The 18,564-nt window shown below is 41.0% G+C and overlaps 1 protein-coding gene and 2 long non-coding RNA genes across 4 annotated transcripts; 2 read left to right on the forward strand and 1 right to left on the reverse strand.

Annotated features, from left to right (window-relative positions):
• The first annotated feature begins 530 nt into the window (after positions 1–530).
• On the forward strand, positions 531–11,436 carry LOC139573853 (dehydrodolichyl diphosphate synthase complex subunit DHDDS-like). 2 transcript variants are annotated; one of them, XM_071397782.1, is made up of 9 exons: positions 531–649; positions 3,729–3,809; positions 3,942–4,058; positions 4,315–4,457; positions 7,003–7,119; positions 7,391–7,492; positions 7,656–7,770; positions 8,072–8,179; positions 8,409–11,436. In XM_071397782.1, exons 2-9 carry the CDS (start codon positions 3,747–3,749, stop codon positions 8,649–8,651), a joined length of 1,008 nt encoding a protein of 335 aa, XP_071253883.1. In that variant the 5' UTR covers positions 531–649; positions 3,729–3,746; the 3' UTR covers positions 8,652–11,436. The 2 variants fall into 2 exon arrangements, with proteins under 2 accessions (XP_071253883.1, XP_071253882.1); XM_071397781.1 differs by having other exon boundaries at positions 532–661.
• Positions 6,891–13,209, reverse strand: LOC139573855 (uncharacterized). The gene is made up of 2 exons (XR_011674661.1): positions 13,034–13,209; positions 6,891–7,191 (listed from the first exon to the last, which is right to left on the reverse strand). It is a non-coding gene; the product is annotated as an uncharacterized lncRNA (long non-coding RNA).
• LOC139573854 (uncharacterized) lies at positions 12,062–15,817 on the forward strand. The gene is made up of 6 exons (XR_011674660.1): positions 12,062–12,287; positions 13,606–13,626; positions 14,011–14,040; positions 14,146–14,196; positions 14,520–14,570; positions 15,163–15,817. It is a non-coding gene; the product is annotated as an uncharacterized lncRNA (long non-coding RNA).
• The last annotated feature ends 2,747 nt before the right edge of the window (positions 15,818–18,564 follow it).

Below are 18,564 nucleotides of genomic sequence, written 5' to 3' on the forward strand. Positions count from 1 at the left end.
CGATTCTCCAGTGGAACAAAAAAGGGTCGGTCGGTCGGTCAGCCCCCCCCCCCCTCCCCGAATTCTGAAATCTCTTCTTTGACTTTGAATGATGTTGCATTCTGTACACGAGTTGTTGTAGTCGCCCTCTACTGGAGGCTGCTGTACGGGTTATCTTGGCGTAGCAGCTGAGCTGTACATAGTTAGTGCTATCCAGAATTCTTGGGACGTCCCTACCCTATCAACGTTTCCTAAACTCTGTCCTTGGGACCTCAAGGGGTGTAAGTTTGGGGTTTTGCCCCAGCACTACGCAGCTGATTCAAACAACCAAAGCTTGATGATTATTTGAATCAGCTGTGTAGTGCTAGGGCAAAAACCAACACGGGGTCCCCAGGACGGAGTTTGGGAAACCCCTAACCATAACCCTTACCTAGTTTAAATTCCACTTCAGTAGGGACGTCCCAAGATCCCGTATAGCACTGAGTCCAATTTGAAACCTATCCAGTAAATGTTTAAACATCCTATTCGAACAACAGAACATCAATTTACCTGAACAACTTTCATGTCAATCCACATGCAGAGAAATCTGTACAAACAGTTCCAGGAGGAAGTGGTCGGTCTTTTGAATACGTCACTCCGTCGAATAAGGAAGGGGACGTCATCTTAAACTGTGAGTTGGAAGGTATGTGAAATATGTAAAAATGCAGCTGATGATGTTGATAATTCATGATCTCTTTCAACAATATGAATGAAATCGACTATTTTAGTGCAAAGTGCAATTGCTTTGTACATTTCAAACAGTGTTCATTCATTGGTTATCTTTCCCTGTCCGGTTTGCTTGAGTTTTGTTAGCTAGTTAGCTACATTAGCTATTATTACTATGTAGCTATCCAAGACCTGATCCACATGAATCAGAGATGCATACTCATATAATTTAGCTAGTTATCAGAATATTATTTGGTAAATATATCCCGTTTATGCATGCATGCATGTAGACTAGTGGCGTGTGTATCAGAACTAATCAGATAGTGGGGTCCGAAATCATTAACACCCATAAAGATCAGCAGAAATGGCTATAAAATATATAATTCAAATACTAGCTATATTGTATGCTCAACATTTTTTTTAAATTATATTAGTTTATACTAATACAATTGCTCAGAGAACGAAATGTTGTTTAACAAGAAATAGATGTTTTTCTCAAAAAGGCAAGGGTCAAAATTATTGACAACCTTGTTTTGGTAGCCTGGCGGGTAGGAGCGTTTGGCCAGTAACCCGAAAAGTTGCTGGATTTAATCCCGGAGCTGACAAGGTAAAAATCTGTTGTTCTGCCCCTGGGCAAGGCAGTTAACCCCCATCAAAAACTGCTCCCCAGGAGCCGATGATGTGGATGTCTACCAACATATTTTACAGTAGGTATGGGGTTATTTTCTGCTCATGCATTCTCATTAACGCCAAACTAGTGTTGCACGGTAAACCAAAACGTCACTACTTAAAAAAAAAAACTAGAACATGAAAAAAGGTTTGGTACTATAATTGTTTTAAACTTTCGGAAATTATATAAATTGTCTGACGTCATCTACTGATTGAGAGAGGAACAAGTCTGTCTATCAGCGCAGCTGATGTCTCATTATAGCGCGAGCGCTTCATGCCTGCTTCACTTACTCATTGCTAGTTCTAGCCTGTCCTCAGGAACCACTGCACTCACTGAGATTCTTGGCTGCATCACGTCAGCGCCACACTTATGCTGCACAGAAGTTAACACACTTAAATAATGCAACACAGCATTTAGAAATGTTTCAACTGTTAATTACTGTTCACAAAACAATGTTCATTACAGGCTAGAACACTTTACAATGCAATAAGATACCAGTAGCTCAGGCTGGTCTCATAGACTAGACGTGAATCCGGGACACTCAAATTAGTATGATGTTAGGTTTGGAATGGTTACATAAGATAGGAAAAAACTAAAGCAGGGTGGTTGGTCGAGGTGGATGGGGGTTCGAATCTCATCATGGACAATTTTTGCTAATTATCAGCTACTTATTACTTTTTGGCTACTTTGCATGTTAGCTAAGCCTAACCTTAACCCTTTTAGCAAACCCTTCCCCTAACCTTTTAACCCAACTCCTGGTTCCAATCCAAGTGCCAGTGCTGTTTAGCAAACTCGAGGCATGAAAATAGAGCTCTTTGGCCACACACACACACTAGTGGTGGGTTTGGTGTCTAAATGAGAATGCACGAGTAGAAAATAACCCCTACGGTAAAATATGGTGGTGGATCTTTGATGTTATGGGGCTATTTTGCTTCCACTGCTTCCTTGTTAAGGTCAACAGCAAAACCTGGTTGCCTCTGACAGGAGGTTAAAACTTGGCTGCAAGTGAATCTTCTAGCAAGACAATAACCCCAACCAGTCCCAACCAATCCACAAAGAAATGGTTAATTGACCAGAAAATCTATATTTTGCAATGGCCATCTCAGTCTCCGGACTTAAACCCCATTTGGAAACCTGTGGTTTGAATAGAGTACAAGAGTATGAGTCATAATACCCAAAAACCTAGCGGTCAAACAGGGAAATGGTTCCAATCAAATCAAATTTTATTTGTCACATACGCATGGTTAGCAGATGTTAATGTAAGTATAGTGAAATGCTTGTGCTTCTAGTTCCGACCATGCAGTAATATCTAACAAGTAATCTAACCTAACAATTTCACAACAACTACTTTATACAGTGTAAAGGAATGAATAAGAATATGTACATAAAAATATATGAATGAGTGATGGCCGAACGGAATAGGCAAGATGCAGTAGATGGTATAGAGTACAGTATATACATATGAGATGAGTAATGTAGGGTATGTAAACATTATATAAAGTGGCATTGTTTAAAGTGGCTAGTGATACATTTATTACATCAATTTTTCCATTATTAAAGTGGCTAGAATTGAGTCAGTATGTTGGCAGCATCGTTTTGCTCAGAACCATTTCCCTGTTTGACCTCTAGGTTTTATGGGTATTATGACACCTCCACTGTGGGGGTATATTGAAGAGGGCAGTCCATAAGCGCAGACAAAGGATATCAAGGATCTGGAAGGATTATGTATGGAGGAATGGTCTAAGATCCCTCCCAATGTGTTCTCCAAAAAGGGCTCCGTGCCATTATCCCCGCAAGTTGAGCTATTGAAAGGTATTCACAGCTGGGGTGTCAATCATTTTGACCCCTACCTTTTATTGAGAAAAAAAATATTACTTGTTAAACAAAATCTCTTTCTCTGAGCAATTGTATTAGTCTAAAATTATATAATTTCCCAATTTCTTTTGGAGCATACAATATAGCTCAGTATTTGAATTATTTATTTTATACAGTCATTTCTGCTCTTCTTTATCAAGGGTGTCAATCATTTCAGACCTCTCTGTACGTCTGGTATGTGGTAAAAGGCCCCTGTAGCACAGCTCAAGACTAGAAAGTAGTGGCCTCTGAAGACCTTATCCTACTAACTGTCAATGAATGCACTGCCGTTACGTTTGTTGATGCACCCCACTTAACTAGGCCTATGCTCTATGTGTAACTATGCTACATACCTCTCACTACTGTGTCTAATGCAGCCCATGGCTATACAAACCAGGGACTGCTGAATTTGTCATACAAGCCTAACGGCTAACCTTGTTCATAAATTGCTTGTTTATAGGTATCGGTTTATATGCATCTCTAATATATGTAATAAGATGTAATGCATGCATCTCCACAGGGGTGTCAGAGTTTAAATATGTCGTGGATAAGGGAAGATGAATCGAACCTCATTGAGAAGCTCTCAGCCAACATACTGAAGGTATGACTATCTATTTGCAAATGCACACCTTCTGAGGATATTTGAATTAATTAAATCACAACCACATTTTTATGATATGTAATATGGTTCTATCTGTATGGAATCCATCCCCCCCTCCTTGGTCTTTCCCAGGCTGGCCCGATGCCCAAACATGTGGCCTTTATCATGGACGGCAACCGGCGCTATGCCCGCAAGCGTCAGGTGGAGCGCCAGGAGGGACACACACAGGGTTTTGACAAACTGGCAGAGGTGAGGTTCCCAGGGGACATCGGTGTCATGCCATCATGTCATGATGTCGTTATTGTTCTTTCTATCATAGTTGTTCTCATTCATACTGTCCCTTTTGCCTGAGCATTCACAGGTAGGCAACTGTACTTCAACCATATTCTTCACCATTACCATCATAACATGTATTTGTATAGGGCTGTCACCAAATACATTAGAAATACATACTACTCTTATGTTGGCTTTACTGATGATCAACCGTGGTGGCTCCTTCCTTTAGACACTACGCTGGTGCCTGAACCTGAGCATCCATGAGGTCACAGTGTACGCCTTCAGCATCGAGAACTTCAAGCGGTCTAAAGACGAGGTGGACGGCCTAATGGAGCTGGCCAAGCAGAAATTCATCAGACTGCTAGAAGAACAGTGAGTGTCAGAACAGAGGAGCCAGAGTGCTGCCTTTTAAAGATGCATAGGTGTAGGAGTCCCAGTGAGTGGGAGAGAAAGCAGCATAGCTACCTGCTAAATGAAGGGTTTTCTTTCCACAGTCAGAGGGACTGGGAGAAAAGCTAAAAGGGCTCAAGGGAGATGTTTTACAGATGTTTTACAGATACTTTAATTAAAATCTCGACAAGGAGGATGTTTCAGTAATTGGCCCAGGGTTTCACTTGGCGCCGGACAACGTGACCGGGAAGATTTAAATTCACCGGCCATTTGAGAAATTTACCGGACCTATATGCATTGGGTGCGTAAACCATTAGGGCATCCACCCATGGTACTCAGAATAACAGAAATCACACTTAGATTATGGTAATTCATCTTAACAGAACATGCAACTCCTGTAATGAAGCAGCCAATAAAACTTAATTTTGAGACATTTGCCTAAATGTTCCATATGCGACAGAGATGAAAATCTAATTTAGAAACATACTGTGGAAAGAGGGGAGGGATCTAAAGATGCAACAACTAGGATGGGTTGTTAATATGACTATGATTGTGCCTTTGGCTTCTGGACAACAAAATAAAGTATGAACCAATAGAACAGGAAATGGCATAAGGGAAGGTGAATTTAAACTTTTTGAGAAGCTCTCAGCCAACATACTGAAGCTATGACTAGGGAAGTAAATTGAAATAAATGTGCCACAATTATATAACTACTCCTGTCTATACAGAAATTACTAAAATCATTCAAAATACTTCACCAGAAAGCATGACTTAGCCGCAGAAGAATCGAGGATCATTATCTTCTTTAAAAAAATTGCTGTGGATTGTTTCAAATCACAAGCTAGTAGCCTATGCCTATTTGGGACTCATTCAATGTGGGCAGTGCGCGTGGCAATGGGCCTACCTGAATATTGAGTTGCGGTTGTCAGTGAAAAGCATCTCAAATATGTGTGAAGATAACGTGTCTTGGGTATAATTTAAAATGTTGAGACAAAAAAGGGGCGGTAAATACGGAAATATAGTAAAGTCAACGAAATCGTTTTTTTTAACATCCATTGCCGAATGATAATAAAAGACTACTAAAACTATAATTCCTCACAGTAGGCTATTTAAACAATCTTCCCTACAATCTCCCCCTCGATAATCACCAAGCGTCGGTGTGAAAGAGAAAAATATAATGATCGGATGAGCCCATATATCCAGTTGAATCTTCATAAAATACCTGAACACTTTCCCCTTAGGCAAAAATAGCTGTCTCATTAGCACGGGAAACTCTAAGGGCCTGGAATAGGCTAGTTGATAAGATGTTGCAAGTTCACTGGCGAAAGCTTCGGGCCAGACCCAGTTGATGGATTTGATACAAATGTTGCACTTTACTATAACTCAAGTCAAGAAGATAGAAAGGGAGGCAGGAGAGGTTGAGTAGAGAGATGAATGTGATTTGAAAGAACCTGAATGTATCATATTTTCTGTTTTTATTTGTCGACTGTATTTTTACTTAGCTGACAATTTAAGTTATAGGCTATGAGTTCAATGCGCTCATTTCTTTAGCTGCTAATGGATCATCAATGTGTCCATATGGCAGAGGCTGGTGCTCTCGCGTTAGTAGAATTTTAACTTAGATTTTTATCATTTTAATTCCGATTTTTATGATTAACCACGTGACAATGATTTTGAGAAACGATAACGTTATTATTGAAATGAAACTGTTAAACGAAAATGCGCATATAAAAATCAGAATTGGTAGAAATGGTTGGATAAATTGTAAGCTTCCCCAAACTTTAAAATCACGCGCTGTCTATAAAATATTTGTAAAAGAATTGCCTCCACGTTTCCATGGTCGGATTTTGCCTATAGGCTACATTGCAGCAATCTTTTATTTATTTTTTAGCTTTATTTAACTAGGCAAGTCAGTTAAGTACAAATTCTTATTTACAATGACGGCCAAACCCGACGACCCTGGGCCAATTGTGCGCCGCCCTATGGGACATGCCTCATAATATGAAGTAAAACATGCAGAGTTCAAACAATTTAAGTATGTTTTCAAAATGCGTACTGCCTCCAGCTTACATGTTGAATCGCTGATATCCTGTTGCCTGCACTTAAATGTTGAATGGGAGACGCGCTTCAATTATCAGTTGAGAAATATATATATATATATATATATTTTTTTTTACATGGGATTGCATTTAGAATTGTTACGCAAGGAATGAGCTTATAAATGCAGCAACCAGCTGAGTAGTCGCAGGAGACATCCCTCTCAAAATAGTATCTTTATTCTGTATGCGTGTGGTAGTTGTTGATAAGATACATTACGACTAACGAAAATACACACACCAATTGAATTCCACTAAATTATGCAAATTAACCTATAGATCGACTGGTATCTCCATAAATTATTTTACAAACGGGTCATTTTGGCCGGCAACAGTTTTATTTATCATCTGTTCGTTTTTGGGGGGGGGGACCAAAAGCCAGCAATTGAAGGAAACCCTGACTTGGTCATGCCTGCCCTCTTCCAACCCAGGGAAAATCTGGAGAAGCATGGGGTGTGCATCCGGGTGTTGGGAGACCTGACTCTACTGCCTCTGGACCTGCAGCAGCACATAGCCCGGGCTGTGGTGGCCACCAGGACTCATAACAAGTAGGCACCGCCACCTCATCATCCTGCTGCTCCTCACTTCTCTGAGGTGGCTGTGAGCTTGTGTGCAGCCATCTGAAAAACATTGCAGTTTTGACAAATGCGTCAAGGTTTATTGCAGATGCTGGACTGCAGTTGTTTATAGTGCAATGCAATTTCTCTATGCATAAAACAACACATGGGCTTCTGTTCAGTCATCTAAGATGTCTTCAGGAGTGGCTTCTTACAGCTGTAATAACTAAGTTATTAATGGCCCACCCTCTTTTGACAACAGATGCTTTCTGAATGTGTGCTTTGCCTACACCTCAAGACATGAAATCGCTAATGCCGTCAGAGAGATGGCTTGGGGTGTGGAGCAGGGACTTATCAAATCCAGGTAAACTACTTCAACAGAGATTCAGAAGAGGAATATTACATAAGAGTGCATTCATGGCCCTCTCAAATATAATTGTTAAATTTGCTTTATCACAGATCTAGATTTGTTTTCTGAATTGTTTTTCTGCTCGTTTCTATTGTCTTGTCTCGGTTGTTGTGTCCAGTGATGTGTCGGAGGCCCTGCTGAGTCGGTGTCTATACAGCAGTAACTCTCCCAATCCTGACCTGCTCATTCGCACGTCTGGAGAGGTGCGACTCAGTGACTTCCTGCTGTGGCAGGTAAGGAGAAAGACACTCCTTACTGTTTCCAGCGTGACGTTGAATGCTAATGAGATTAGCCTCTTGCCTAGCATCCTCTTTGGTAAGGACAAGACCTACTTCCTGTTCAGTGACTTCAGTGACAGACAGTGGACCCTCTGGTTTAGCTGCCTCCCCCACTACCTTGTGACTTATTCTTTGTAAATGTAGGCTGTCTGGTGTTACCCATAGGGATTATTCAGTGGTATGAAATGTTTATAGAACGCTGCAGACAGAAATGTAAAAAAAATAAAAATAAAAAAAAATCTGTGCTATTCTGCAGACGTCCCACTCCTGCTTAGTGTTCCAGTCAGTCCTGTGGCCAGAGTACTCCTTCTGGAACCTGTGTGATGCCATTCTGCAGTATCAGCTCAATCACAGACCTCTTCAGGTATGATCTCTCTCTTTCCTTCATTCATCCCCCACATACCGTACATTCCACTGTACGATATTTCCCCAATCTCTAAACGTGTGTGCACTTTTGCCACACTATTTCACGTTGCATTTCCAGAATTGAGCAAGAATTCATTAGAAGGATCATCTGAATACCTGTAGTAAACTACTGTGTTGTATGGAACACTGTGATCTGCTTGAATGACTGATCCCTATGTATACTGCAGAAAGCCAGAGATCAACACAGAGAAGGACAGGCCCTACAGCAGCATGAGGCAGACCGGGCCTGTGTAGCAGACCTCCTACAGCACCACGGCAATGGAAAGCCCCTGGATGCCCAGAGGAGACAGGAAGCACTGCTCAACTACATTGCCAGCCGAGAGGAACGGGTTCAGAACTTCCTTGGTGCACTCCAGCACAAGAGAGACTCCTTCCTTACTGACTTAACCAGCCAAGCTGCTCTGGCATAAAGAGGGGAGGAGGGGAACATAATGCTCCCCATCTTGAATTGGGGGAGCAATCCCATCTCTCCTCCTCTTCCCTAAAAGGCTGAGTGGTTTGAAACTTCTTATTTTGTATGAGTGTTTTTACCCCTATGGGGCTGTATGTGGGATATTTGTGTGTGTATTCTAAAAGAGAAGTCTGATCAAAGTCTAATAAAAAGATAAGCCTGGTAAAGAGCTAATAATTATATAAGTTCTGTAAAATCTGTCCGTCAAATGCATGCCATAGATATTCTTGTTGGATTGATATTCACAATGAAATCGGAGTACTCACTCCCTGAGAAGATACACATCGGAGGCAACCATTTACCACAGCACCAGCTACACTACATGACCAAAAGTTTGTGGACACCTGCTCGTCGAACATCTCATTTCAAACTCATGGGCATTAATATGCGGCAGGTAGCCTAGTGGTTAGGGTGTTGGGCCAGTAACTGAAAAGGTTGCTAGATCGAATCCCCGAGCTGACAAGGTAAAAATCTGTCGTTCTGCTCCTGAACAAGGCAGTTAACCCACTGTTCCTAGGCCGTCATTGTAAATAAGATTTTTTTCTTAGCTGACCTGCCTAGTTAAATAAAATGTAAAATAAAAAAATATGGAGGTGGTCCACCTTTGCTGCTATAACAGCTTCCACTCTTCTGGGAAGGCTTTCCACTAGATGTTGGAACATTCAGCCACGAGCATTAGTGAGGTCGGGTACTGATGTTGGGCGATTAGGCCTGTCTTGAAGTTGGCGTTCGATGGGGTTGAGGTCAGGGCTTTGTGCAGTCCAGTCAAGTTCTTCCACACTGATCTCGACAAACCATTTCTGTATGGATCTCGCTTTGTGCACGGGGGCATTGTTATGCTGAAACGGGAAAAGGCCTTCCCCAAACTGTTGCCACAAAGTTGGAAGCACAGACTCGTCTAGAATGTCATATGCTGTAGCGTTAAGATTTCCCTTCACTGAAACTAAGCGACCTAGCCTGAACCATGAAAAACAGCCCCAGACCATTATTTCTCCAACCTTTACAGTTCTGCCAAATCCAGATTAGTTCGTCCGACTGCCAGATGGTGAAGTGTGATTTGTGAGCCGTTGTTGCTCCTAGACATTTCCACTTCACAATAACAACACTTACAGTTGACATGGGCAGCTCTAGCAGGGTAGAAAGTTGACGAACTGACTTGTACAACGCTGCAAGTCACTGAGCTCTTCAGTAAGGCCATTCTACTGGCAATGTTTGTCTATGGAGATTGCATGGCGGTGTGCTCGATTTTATACAGCTGTCAGCAATGGTTGTGGCTGAAATAGCCGACTCCAGTTTTGAAGGAGTGTCCAGATACTTTTGTGTATATAAACGTCCTCACTGTCAACTGCTTTTATTTTCAGCAAACTTAACAAGTATTGCAGTGCATCTCCTCTGCATGGACTGCACCAGATTTGCCAGTTCTTGCTGTGAGATGTTACCCCACTCTTCCACCAAGGCACCTGCAAGTTCCCGGACATTTCTGTGGGGAATGGCCCTAGCCTTCACCCTCCGATCCAACAGGTCCCAGACGTGCTCAATGGGATTGAAATCCGGGCTCTTCGCTGGCCATGGCAGAACACTGACATTCCTGTATTGCAGGAAATCACACACAGAACGAGCAGTATGGCTGGTGGCATTGTCATGCTGGAGGGTCATGTCAGGATGTACCACATGAGGGAGGAGGATGTCTTCCCTGTAATGCACAGCGGTGCGATTGCCTGCAATGACAACAAGCTCAATCCTATGATGCAGTGACACACCACCCCAGACCATGACGAACCCTCCACCTTCAAATCGATCCCGCTCCATTGTACAGGCCTCGGTGTAACGCTCATTCCTTCGACGATAAGCGCGAATCCGACCGTCACCCCTGGTGAGACAAAACCGCGACTCGTTAGTGAAGAGCACTTTTTGCCAGTCCTGTCTGGTCCAGCGACGATGGGTTTGTGCCCATAGGCGACGTTGTTGCTGGTGATGTCTGGTGAGGACCTGCCTTACAACAGGCCTACAAGCCCTCAGTCCAGCCTCTCTCAGCCTATTGCGGACAGTCTGAGCACCGATGGAGGGATTGTGCATTCCTGGTGTAACTCGGGCAGTTGTTGTTGCCATACTGTACCTGTCCCGCAGGTGTGATGTTCGGATGTACCAATCTTGTGCAGGTGTTGTTACACGTGGTCTGCCACTGCAAGGACGATCAGCTGTCCGTCCTGTAGCGTCTTAGGCGTCTCACAGTACGGACATTGCAATTTACTGCCCTGGCCGCATCTGCAGTCCTCCTTGCAGCATACCTAAGGCACGTTCACGCAGATGAGAAGGGACCCTGGGCATCTTTATTTTTGTGTTTTTCAGAGTCAGTAGAAAGGCCTCTTTAGTGTCCTAAGTTTTCATAACTGACCTTAATTGCCTACCGTCTGTAAGCTGTTAGTGTCTTAACGACCGTTCCACAGGTGCATGTTCATCAATTGTTTATGGTTCATTGAACAAGCATGGGAAATAGTGTTTAAACCCATTACAATGAAGATCTGTGAAGTTATTTGGATTTTTACGAATTATCTTTGAAAGACAGGGTCCTTTTTTTTGCTGAGTTTATAGTGTATGTGTGCTGGACTGGTCAAGTCAAATTTTCAATGAATGTCATTGTGCAATAACTGTTATGGTCATGGATGCCCATATTTGACATGTAAAACAACTATATTTTTTACCAAGTTTCTTTATCTTGCAGAATAAACATGATTGTTAATTTAGTTTAATGTGCATTCCTTATATTCATAACAAATTGTACATCCAGATGGATGATTTTGTAACTTTTTATAGGATGTTTTATATTGTATCTTGCATCATTGACGGGGTGATGTACACTGCAGACACAAAGTTTCTAAACCCAGAGGGGCAACATCGCGAGACTGCCGGGAATGCTTGTGAAGCAGATCAAGCAGACAAGGCCGGGGTTTGGGGTTAAAGAAGTCAGTGAGAGTAGTGAAACATTCTTCCTTTGTTAATTTTCTGGAAATGTAGGTACAACCTATGAACGACCCAATCTATTAAGTAGTTGAACTTGTTATTACTCCAACTTCGTGAAATTGACCAATTGACACGTTTTCATTTGTCAAAAAAAGTACTTTATATGGAAGGGGTGCCTTTGATTTGATGGCCTGTAAATTCGCAGTTCGGCGCGAGACAAACCTTAGACAAGATTATGTGTTTCTGCGCATGAGTTTAGCAAGCCAACGTCGCCATGACATCGCCTACAAGCGTGATCGGGGATTTTGATTGGAGAAGCAGTTTCTCCCTACTGTCTTTGCTGCAGAAACCACGCCACCTTGTTACAGCGGTGGTATATCATGCACTATCTCTTTAAGAAAATGGAGACGCCCACAAGCACGTGATTTGTTTTCATCCAATGTATGACTTAAAATATAAAAACTGGTTCAAACCGGTTTCTATCTTATATTTTACATTCGGTCATTATTTTACATTCACCATTGTTGCATTGCTAACGTGGCTAGAAGAGCTTAGTGAGATAGCCAACAACTCACATTTAAAAAAAAGATTGTGTTGCAATTCCCGAACAATCATCAACATGCCCAAAAGAAAGGTAAGGAATCCTTAATTTTCCGGGTAACAAATATATTTGTATTATTATTTTTTTGCTTGCATCTTGCCGTTTTAAAATTACATTCGGTCTCTTCATCAGTACTGTATGTCGTCGTTTAGAAATGGCGGCAAAATGGGTCATCCGCTCAACGCAGTCATCAATATATCAAAGAAACCGTAAAAAAAAGTACAATTACATAAGAAATAAGGTGTAAAGATATTAACCATATTTATTAAGATTATTCGTCCTACATTGAGCATACCTATGACTAGTCCAAGCACTCAAAAGCTAAGATTTGTGCATCACGCGCTTGGTGCTTCTTGGAAGTTGTGCAGGGGCTCAACTGAGATATTTCATACATATAAACGATTTAACTATTAATATCTGTATTTCAATGTGCTGCCCGTGAGCTTCTCGGTGTCTAGTTTTCTAGTCATGTTGAGGCAGGCTTGAATCAGTGAGCCACAAAAATTGGTGGGAAAAGATGCTTGGTCGTTTTTCAATAGTTTGCACCCGACGCAACGCTTAAATGCAATCATATGAATCCTCTACTTTACCAGCTAATACTAATTCCTTGCTAATGCATTTTTCCCCCCAACTAACATTAGCTAGAGTTGTTAACGTTAACTTCAGTCCATTTACCCTGGCCCTACAAATTTCAACGTCAGGCTGCCATCTTTGCATAGCAAACATTAGCTAGCATCTCTAATGTGAATGCACAAGCAGCATATGTGCTTTTCAATTACCTTTTCTATTGGGTTTATCGTTGAACTTCAAAGTTATTACAAAAAAAATAAAAACTGCATCTTTAGCCGCATTAACTTCGTCTAAATAATGTTGCTAGGTAGATTTATTGAGCGCGAACTTCATCTTGTTGACGGCTGTCGAGCGCGAATTGACGCAAAACAAAGGAAGTGCCAAGCGCGCCCGATTGTTGTGACAGGATAGATTTGAATTTGAATATGCGCGGGAATTCCTTCGAAGTCAGAAGTAGCCTTGAACAGCAAAAATGTATGTCATAAAAAAATGTATGGCTAACTCGCTCACTGTGGTGTATGTAATCCGTTATTCAAAATATATTTTTATACAAAAGCCCAGCATGTTCTCTGGGGATGTGATGCTTCATTTTGATCAAAGGGGCCCTCCATAGAATAAGAGAGGGCAACAATGGACAACATCTGCTCCAGTTACCTTACTTTTTGAAAAGGACCTATGCTGTCTGACACATTAGCTACATTTATTTATTATAAAATTTGCTTTCTGAATTAATTTCCTCCCAGTTTCTAAAGATTTTCCTTCTGCTTTCTCTTGTTTTCAGAGTGCTACCAAGGGCGATGAGGTATGCATACAAATATTCACAATATTAATTCTAAACTGTTGGCTAGTGTATTCGTTATAATTTTTACACTAACTGAACTACAACTTATAAATGCTGTATAGGATGTTCATAAAGTCTTGAGCAATTAGGGCTACATAAATGCTTCACGGATCATTTGTTAACACTTATATACATAAAGGGTGATATGAAAGGTCAAATGTGCCATAACTCCTTTGAAACCCTTTATAAAGCATGACATTTGCTTATGAATTATAATTTGCAGATACATCTATCCTTATTTATGACAGCTTCCTTATTCTTTAAAAGTTGTAGTTTGTTTAAAGTGGGATCGTTATAGTAGTAACTGAGTCATTGCTAGATTTGTAAAATGTGTTTCTTTTTCAGCCTGCAAGACGTTCAGCACGTTTGTCATCTGTAAGTAGTACCATTGAAATAGGCTACTTTAGGATCTGTACATTTCTTTATATTGCAAACTCATGTGGTACTTACCCTAATTACCGTCTTATTTCTTTTTTGTAGAGACCTGCGCCAAAGCCGGCGGCCAAACCCAAAAAAGCGGCAGCACCCAAAGTATGTTAAATATTTGTTTGATCTGTCTTTTGTTAATAAAGTTAAACTTGGAGTTCTTCAATGTGCTGTTTTCACATCTAGAGTTTATTAGCGGTTGTGTTAACTCTTAGCCTAAGCGTTATTGATTCATGACCTTTGGCATCAACTCAGAAGTTGTCCTATTTATTATATTTTTTAACAGCCACATGAGGGAAAGAATCTCAAGTATTTGGCACTGCTGAGCATTTGACAAGATGCATAACATCTTGAAGGAAGTGAGAGGGGAGAGAATACACTTACTCTTTCAGTAGTCACCAGTGGCTAACGTGTTTTTTCTTCTTCAGAAGCCAGTCAAAGGAAAGAAGGCAGCTGAGAACGGTGATGCCAAGGCTGAGGTTTGTGTCCTGAAAAGATCTGTTTGCTATCTATTCAATGTGATTCTTCTCCCCCATTAGGGTTTAGATTTGGTTTCGCTTTAGGCTGTACATGACTTTATCTGCAATCCATCAGTCACCCTTACCACAAATAAACCACACTGTCCCTTGATGGGGGTGTGATTCATTCAGTCCACCTCTACATGCATGCATGACTTATTTGATGGGTGCTCAACTCAATTATGTGTGAATTGTGTAATGATATTAACCAAGCAGTTCTGTGGAAATTGTTATTACGCTATTATTACATAGCACCCAGAGGTTCTATTTGCTTTCTGCCCTGCTGGCATAAGTTAGTGCATGTAATTGAATCAATTTGCACAAAAATAACTCATCTTTAGAGAAAATATTATTTTCACTACAACAATACAGTAGGCCTATGGGGTTAGATGTACTTAAATATACGTATTTAGTTAGTTAGTTTCTTATTTTCTATTCTCTTGAAAATAACAGGTCAAAGGTAACTTTCTTATTGCATACAAACCGTTTTTTGTTTTACAGTAATTTTTGTAGGTCTGAAATAAGTCAATTTTCCCCCCCAACCCATTTCTAGGCTAAGGTTGAAGCCGCTGGAGACGCCAAATGAAGAACCGTTTGAAGTTGTGATCATTCTGTGTACTTGGTGACTGTACAGTTTAAAATAAGTATTTTTTACCAAGTTTTTTTTATATTAAAAGATATCATTTATAGTTCATTGTGGGCTTGCATTTGACGTAATGAAGCTGTTCCAAGAGGTTGTCACATTCATATCCATTTTTATGCCTTGTTTAAATTAATACCGTCCATATCCAGGCAAAGTTTTTTTTTAAACAAAAAAAAACCTGTTTTTTTTTTACTGCTGAATGTTATTTTCCTACATAAATCCAAACATTAAAGGCAGCTACAGTGTGTTTCTAAAATGTTTTAAGAGGAATAGGGTTTTTGCCACTCCTTTTAGTTTTTTATTGTACAAGTAATATTAATTAATTACTTACCAACTGTTTTGAATCAACATCAGATCTTCTCATTCAGGAGACAAAAGACACCGTTTGAAAGTAATCACTAACTTGTATTAGGTCAACACACAATCAACACACAAAATTAATAATGTGAACTTAATCATTTGTTCTATTGTTTATTTTATTAAATTGTTCTGTAAAAACAGTGGAAAGAGCTATTGTGACGCCTATGAAATTTTAAATGTTCTTGAATAAAATGATAAAAAAGGCTATTTTTGCTTAATTTGGACATCAATATAACGTAGCAAATCATTATTCAGCAACTGTATATCAAACATTCTTTGTCACAGTTGTTGACATGCTAGTTTGCACAAATCCACACATTGTCTAGATCTGATACTTTCCTATTGGACACCAGTCTCAATGTCAACAGTGAAGAGGCGACTCCGGGATGCTGGCCTTCTAGGCAGAGTTGCAAAGATTAAGCCATATCTCAGACTGGCCAATAAAACAGAGGAACTCTGCCTAGAAAGCCAGCATCCCGGCGTTGCCTCTGAACTGTTGACCTTGAGACTGGTGTTTTGCGGGTACTATTTAATGAAGCTGCCAGATGAGGACTTGTGAGGCGTCAGTTTCTCAAACTAGACACTAATGTACTTGTCCTCTTGCTCAGTTGTGCACCTGGGCCTCCCACTCCTCGTTCTATTCTGGTTAGAGACAGTTTGCGCTGTTGTGTAAAGGGAGTAGTACACAGCGTTGTACAAGATCTTCAGTTTCTTGGCAATTTCCTGCATGGAATAGACTGACGAGTTTCAGAAGAAAGTTATTTGTTTCTGGCCATTTTGAGCATGTAATTGAACCCACAAATACTGATGCTCCAGATACTCAACTAGTCTAAAGAAGGCCAGTTGTATCGCTTCTTTAATCAGAACAACAGTTTTCAGCTGTGCTAACAATTGCAAAAGAGTTTTTAATCATCAATTAGCCTTATAAAATGATAAACTTGGATTAGCTAACACAACGTGCCATTGAAACACAGGAGTGATGGTTGCTGATAATGGGCCTCTATGACTATGTAGATATTCCATTAAAAATCAGCTGTTTCCAGCTACAATAGTGATTTACAACATTAACAATGTATACACTATTTCTGATCAATTTGAAGTTATTTTCATTGACCAAAAATGTATCTTTCAAAAACAAGGACATTTCTAAGTGACCCTAAACGTTTGAATGGTAGTGTAAATCTTCAGACCCTTTACTCAGTACTTTGTTGAAGTACCTTAGCAGTTATTACAGGGTATGACGCTACAAGCTTGGCACACCTGTATTTGGGGAGTTCTCCCATTCTTCTCTGCCGACCCTCTCGAGCTCTATCAGGTTGGATGGGGAGTGTTGCTGCACAGCTATTTTCAGGTCTCCAGAGATGTTCGATCGGGTTCATGTTCGGCCTTTGGCTGGGCCACTCAAGGACATTCAGAATCTTGTCCCGAAGCCACGTCTTGGCTGTGTGCTTAGGGTCATTGTCCTGTTGGAAGGTGAACCTTTGCCCCAGTCTGAGGTCCTGAGCACTCTGGAGCAGGTTTCATCAAGGATCTCTGTACTTTTCTCCGTTCATCTTTCCCTCGATCCTGACTAGTCTCCCAGTCCCTGCCGCTAAAAAACATCCCCACAGCATGATGCTGCCAACACCATGATTCACCGTAGGGATGGTGCCAGGTTTCAATCTTGGTTTCATCAGCCAAGATAATCTTGTTTATCATGGTCTGAGAGTCCTTTAGGTGCCTTTTGGCAAACTCAAAGCGGCCTGTCATGTGCCTTCCCTCTGGCCACTCTGCCATAAAGGCCTGATTGGTGGAGTGCTGCAGAGATGGTTGTCCTTCTGGAAGGTTCTCCCATCTCCACAGAGGAACTCTGGAGCTCTGTCAGAGTGACCATCGGGTTCTTGGTCACCTCCCTGACCAAGGCCCTTCTCCCCCGATTGCTCAGTTTTTTGGTACCTTTCCGCAGATCTGTGCCTCGATACAATCCTGTCTCGGAGCTCTTCGGACAATTCCTTTGACCTCATGGCTTTATTTTTGCTCTGACGTGCTCTGTCAACTGTGGGACCTTATTTAGACAGGTGTGTGCCTTTCCAAATCATGTCCAATCAATTGAATTTACCACAGGTGGACTTCAATCAAGTTGTAGAATCATCTCAAGGATGATCAATGGAAAAGAGGATGCACCTGAGCTCAATTGAGGGTCATAGCAAAGGGTTTGAATATTTATGTAAATAAGGTAATTATCTTTTTTATTTGTTATACACTTGCAAAAAAAATGAAAACCTGTTTTCGCTTTGTCATTATGGGGTATTGTGTTTAGATTGATGATTTTTATTTAATCAATTTTGGAATAAGGCTGTAATGTAACAAAATGTGGAAAAAGGGAAGGGGTGCACTAGAATTTGACTAGATTTCAATTTGACATGATACCTTTTAGCCTCCAATAGAGGGCAGTGTCTTACCAGAATTAAGGGACTTTAATCAGTGGCTTGCCTGTCCACCAGATGGCTTTCTTATCTCCAGCACTTTAGAATTGACCTAAGGAGAGACCTGTTAGTGTTTTCAATTTACATACATTGTACTTAGAGTTAATATACATCCAAACATTTGCAACATCAGCATGGCTAGGCTCTAACACATTTTGGTAAATTAGAAGGATAGCCTCCCCATTCCAACGTGGGATTTAGGAAAAATAGCGAGGCAAGTGGCTATATCTTTTCAACCAAATAGGAGAGTGTATGATGTGCCTCTCCCTACAGTGGGATGTCACAGACACAACACTCGCTCCACGAACCAGGGGGCCAATATGACTGGCAAAAAGATGTAAAACTGTGAGTGTCGCTATCCACAACACAAGTACAGTATACAGTACAAACCTGAGTCAGCGGAGGACAGTACAAACAGTCAGCAGAGAAGCAAAACATAGAAACGTGGCCTTGACGCTGTCTATACGAGAGGGGTTGGACCTAAATG

Source organism: Salvelinus alpinus, chromosome 4 (genome assembly GCF_045679555.1).
Source record: "Salvelinus alpinus chromosome 4, SLU_Salpinus.1, whole genome shotgun sequence".
NCBI lineage: Eukaryota > Metazoa > Chordata > Actinopteri > Salmoniformes > Salmonidae > Salvelinus > Salvelinus alpinus.

Coding starts and splice junctions, on each gene's coding strand:
- LOC139573853 (XM_071397782.1), top strand. CDS start 3,747: ATGTCGTGGATAAGGGAAGATGAATCGAACCTCATTGAGAAGCTCTCA. Junction 4,458..7,002: donor ATCAGACTGCTAGAAGAACA/GTGAGTGTCAGA, acceptor CTTCCAACCCAG/GGAAAATCTGGAGAAGCATG. Junction 7,771..8,071: donor GTGACTTCCTGCTGTGGCAG/GTAAGGAGAAAG, acceptor GCTATTCTGCAG/ACGTCCCACTCCTGCTTAGT.